This window comes from Lingula anatina, chromosome 8 (assembly GCF_051362555.1).
Source record: "Lingula anatina isolate TDL-2025a chromosome 8, LinAna3.0, whole genome shotgun sequence".
NCBI lineage: Eukaryota > Metazoa > Brachiopoda > Lingulata > Lingulida > Lingulidae > Lingula > Lingula anatina.
Genome location: NC_141774.1, coordinates 19,524,081 through 19,528,409, shown reverse-complemented (window position 1 = coordinate 19,528,409; position 4,329 = coordinate 19,524,081). Strand labels below are relative to the sequence as shown.

The 4,329-nt window shown below is 39.9% G+C and overlaps 1 protein-coding gene across 1 annotated transcript; it reads right to left on the bottom strand.

Moving 5' to 3' along the window:
- Positions 1–2,130: 2,130 nt before the first annotated feature.
- On the bottom strand, positions 2,131–4,082 carry LOC106155810 (uncharacterized). The gene has a single exon (XM_087018807.1). It carries the CDS (start codon positions 4,080–4,082, stop codon positions 2,700–2,702), a length of 1,383 nt encoding a protein of 460 aa, XP_086874933.1. The 3' UTR covers positions 2,131–2,699.
- Between the last annotated feature and the right edge of the window lie 247 nt (positions 4,083–4,329).

Here is a 4,329-nt window from a genome sequence, read left to right as displayed (position 1 = left end):
ACTTATGTATTCACCCATTTGTTTACTCATACCTGGCCAATAAAATCGTTGATTGAGTAAATCAATAGCTCTCTCTCTGCCTAAATGTCCGATCTCATCATGGCATCCGTACAACGCATCTTTTCGGTATGCTTTTGGCAACACTAACTGTTTCAAAACTGACCCATCATTCTTTTGTTTTGTGCGAAACAGAACATCATTAGATAAGATCAAGCTACTCATCTCTTTTCGAAACCTTTTACTTTCAAAACTGTTCCCTTTAATGCTTTCGACTCGACCTTTCAATACATCTCTCACCTTCTTTAGTTCTGGATCATCTTCTTGCAATCTTTTCCAGTCTTTCTTCTGATTCACTGCTGAGGACAAAATCTCGTTGGGTATCACTTCTTCCGAACATGGCAGACAACTAATCAGCGGTTCCCCGGATTGAGCACTTTGCCAAATAGCCTGACAAGTATTTTCAGATATCGTCTCTGGCCAACGAACACGGGAAAGCGCATCGGCTTCTACATTACTTTTGCCGGCTACATACACTATATCAAAATTGTAATTGGCAAGATCGGCAACCCATCTGTGAGTTGTAACATCCAATTTTGCTGATGACAACACGTATGTCAGGGGATTGTTGTCGGTCTTCACAGTAAAACTATTCCCATAAAGATAGTCAGAAAATTTTTCGGTCACCGCCCATTTCAGAGCCAAAAACTCGAGTTTATGAACTGGGTAATTTTTCTCTGACTGACGTAACCCTCTACTAGCATACGCTATAACTCGGTCCAACCCATTCTGTTTTTGATAGAGAACAGCTCCAAGTCCACTTCCACTAGCATCCGTCCTTAGTTCAAAAGGTTGGGTAAAATCTGCAAATGCTAAAATAGGACTATGTATACAAGCATTTTTCAATTCCTGAAAAGCTTCTTCATGCTTTGCTTGCCACACGAATGTTTCAGTTGACTTTCTACTCTTTCTAGATGTTTTACTCACTTTACCTTTTGTGAGGTCATGTAAAGGTTTGGCAATTTCACTAAATCCCTTGATAAAACGCCTATAGTACCCAACAAAACCTATAAAGGACATGACATCTTGTACAGATTTTGGCACTGGCCAATTCTTTACAGACTCAAGTTTCTTGGGATCTGTCTCAATACCTTTGGAGGACACAACATGGCCAAGATAACTGATCTTGCGCTGGAAAAGCTTGCACTTGCTGGGTTTCAACTTGAGACCATGATCACGCAATCTTGACAAAACATTTTCCAATTTAACTATGTGCTCTTCGTATGTTTTGCTAAATACAATAATGTCGTCAAGATAAATGAGACAATGCTCTAGATTCAAATCACCCATGCACGACTCTAGAAGACGCTGAAAAGTCGCTGGTGCATTGGTACACCCATATGGCATCCTAACACATTCATAAAAACCCAACGGTCCAACGGAAAAAGCCGTTTTTGGAATGTCAGATTCTTCTATTTCTACCTGCCAATATGCAGATTTTAAATCAAGGCAACTGTACCACGAAGAACCATGAAGAATATCCAAGGTTTCATCAATGCGGGGTAAAGCATATGCATCTTTGATGGTTTTAGCATTGAGTTTCCTGAGATCAATGCAGAAGCGCAGAGAACCATCTTTCTTTCGTACAAGAACGACACCTGATGAATATGGACTAGATGACTTGCGAATGACACCAAGTCGAAGCATTTCATTCAGATGATTTCTCACCTCAGAAAACATTGATGGAGGGATGTGGCAGTGTTTGGACTTGAAAGGTATCTCATCAACTAAATTGATTTTATGCTTGACAGTAGTACACTTTCCTAAATCCAAGTCATGAATAGCAAAGGAGGTTTTATACCTAGACAACAGATGTTTCACTTCAGAAACCTGTGCTATACCTAAATTTTCCTGCAGCATATCATCAAACTGACTTGTAAAATCATCAGGATTATCCACATTTCCACTGGTTGATTCAGGAGGTACAATGGAAACTTGAGATAAGTTGCAAATTGTCGAACCACCAGGAATGGTAATGCTATGGCAAGAGAAATTTGAAATTTCCACAGAGATGTCATAAGGAGAGGAACAAGGCTGTATCATATGAATGCTAGGAGATAGCAACAACCCTCCAGGTAAAAAGGAATGGAGATTTTCTTCTGCCAACACTAACATTTGTTGATTTGTAGAAATGTTAGATGTGCCATTTATCAACATTTTTTCACCTTGTCGAACTGTGATGGGTTTTGTGATCCTCACATTCCCAACAACACCATCATGATCAGGTGCCCTTTGTTGTTTAACCATACACTCACGCGCAAGTTTCAATGCATAGGGCAGGTCGTTTTCATTAACACCCTGTGTGTCAATAAAAAGTGATAAAATATTTGTTCCCAAGAGCAAGGGTGTTCTTGTATGATACTCTGTATTGGGTACAACCAAAAATAGAAACACATCGGATTCTAACCTATCTACATGGGGAATGGTAAGAGAAGCCTCGACGTAGCCCAAATATGAAAGGTTATGACCTCCGGCTACTTGAAAACCCAACACACTTTCAAGGGGGTTTATTTCCAAGCCACACGATTTTGCACATGAAGCAGAGATAGTACTCACCACTGATCCCGTATCCACTAACGCCCTTAATTCCCTACCATGAAAAACTGTCATACATTCATTAGAATTACCAACCAATCGCTTAACTACTGATGATTGTAGTTTGGGGCGTTTGGGTTGAGCGTCTGCTGAGTGCCCCCTCTCACAGACTGGTTCAAGTTTAAAGTTGGACACTCCGACTGCCTATGACCAATCATTCCACACTTCCAACACTCGCCAGAAAAAGACCTCCGACCGGAATCATTACCAGTGGCCCCTCGAGCAGTACCAGTACCATTCCTACTGGCTGTGAACTCTCGATTACGCCGTCCTATACTGGTTTCCAACCCACTTAACCTACGACTTAAAGAATCGATTGCTTTCATTAAGCCACCAGACTGCATGTCAGATACAGCTGCATCGAGATGAAATCTTTCTTTTTCCTCCATTTCTATTGTTCTTCCTTCCACCAGTAATTCTTCGAATGTGGCACCACCATCAAATGTATTTTTTAATAGATGCCTGGTAGTGTTAGAATGAAGCCCAGAATAAAATTTCAAACGCAACATGGACTTTGCACCAGTGTCTGTTACTGCCGGTGGATTGATGGAGAGTAATTGCGCAACTAAACTTTCCAGTCTACAGGCCCATGCTGCAATACTCTCAGAATCATGCTGTTTAGAAGAATGAAATTGCTGTAATATTGCCCCTGAAGACAACACATCACCAAACACCTGTTCAAATTTCTCCAAAACTCGGTCAATTTCCTTTACATCACCAAGGTGATATAAAACATCAGACGCAGGACTTTTGAGTGACCTTCTGATCGCATGTAATAAAACGGCATCGGAATAAATACCATCGCGTCGAAGAGCTTTGACTTCAAACAACCACTGCTTAAAGCTAGCATCCTTGGAATCCCCGGAAAAAAGAGGTAGACGGGGCGGATGCGTATATGAAACGAGTTCTGACCCTGATGTTGAAAAAGTAGGAATCTTTGGTAGTAACCTTCTTGGGGTGCTGCCTTTTTGTATTCTAAAAATTGGGGTCCTTTTTGGGGTACTGTTTGCTGGAAACTTTGGTTTTGATGATTTGGGCAACAAACTTTTTACTTCCTCGTAAACTTTCACAATATCATCAGCTGGTAACGACTTTATCATACCTATCACTTCGGACAGTTTTGATTCTTTAGTTTCTAGTGCATCCAGTATATCCCTTTCCATACTTTTGTTTATTTTCTTCACGTCAACTGTTTGACCATCATATTTTCTTTTATCAAGAATATCAATGGCTTCTGTCGCTAAAGCGGCATCTTCAAATACTACAAATATTGCACCCAATATTGTGTCAGGTCTATGGATGTATTCAATTGTAAACTCTGATACCAGATGGAATTTTAAAAACTCTTTCAATTCAGAATCTGTAATTTGATCAGGCAGTCCAGTAATGACAATGCTTCTTGACCTTAATAAAGACGATGGGTAGGCCATTCTCAAAAACGTTTATGCCTGATGCCAGCTAATATATATACATCACATTCATTCATGAATAATAACAACACAATAGTAAAAAATGTTTATTTATTCATTGTTAAGTAAATATCAATAGCATCAATGCACAGTCATGATTTCACACCATAATATCAATATCACCACAACATATTCATAATCAGTTGAAGACACATTCAAAACTCACACATCGGGAGAAATGTAGGCCCCCTTTCCCCCAGGCAAGAAA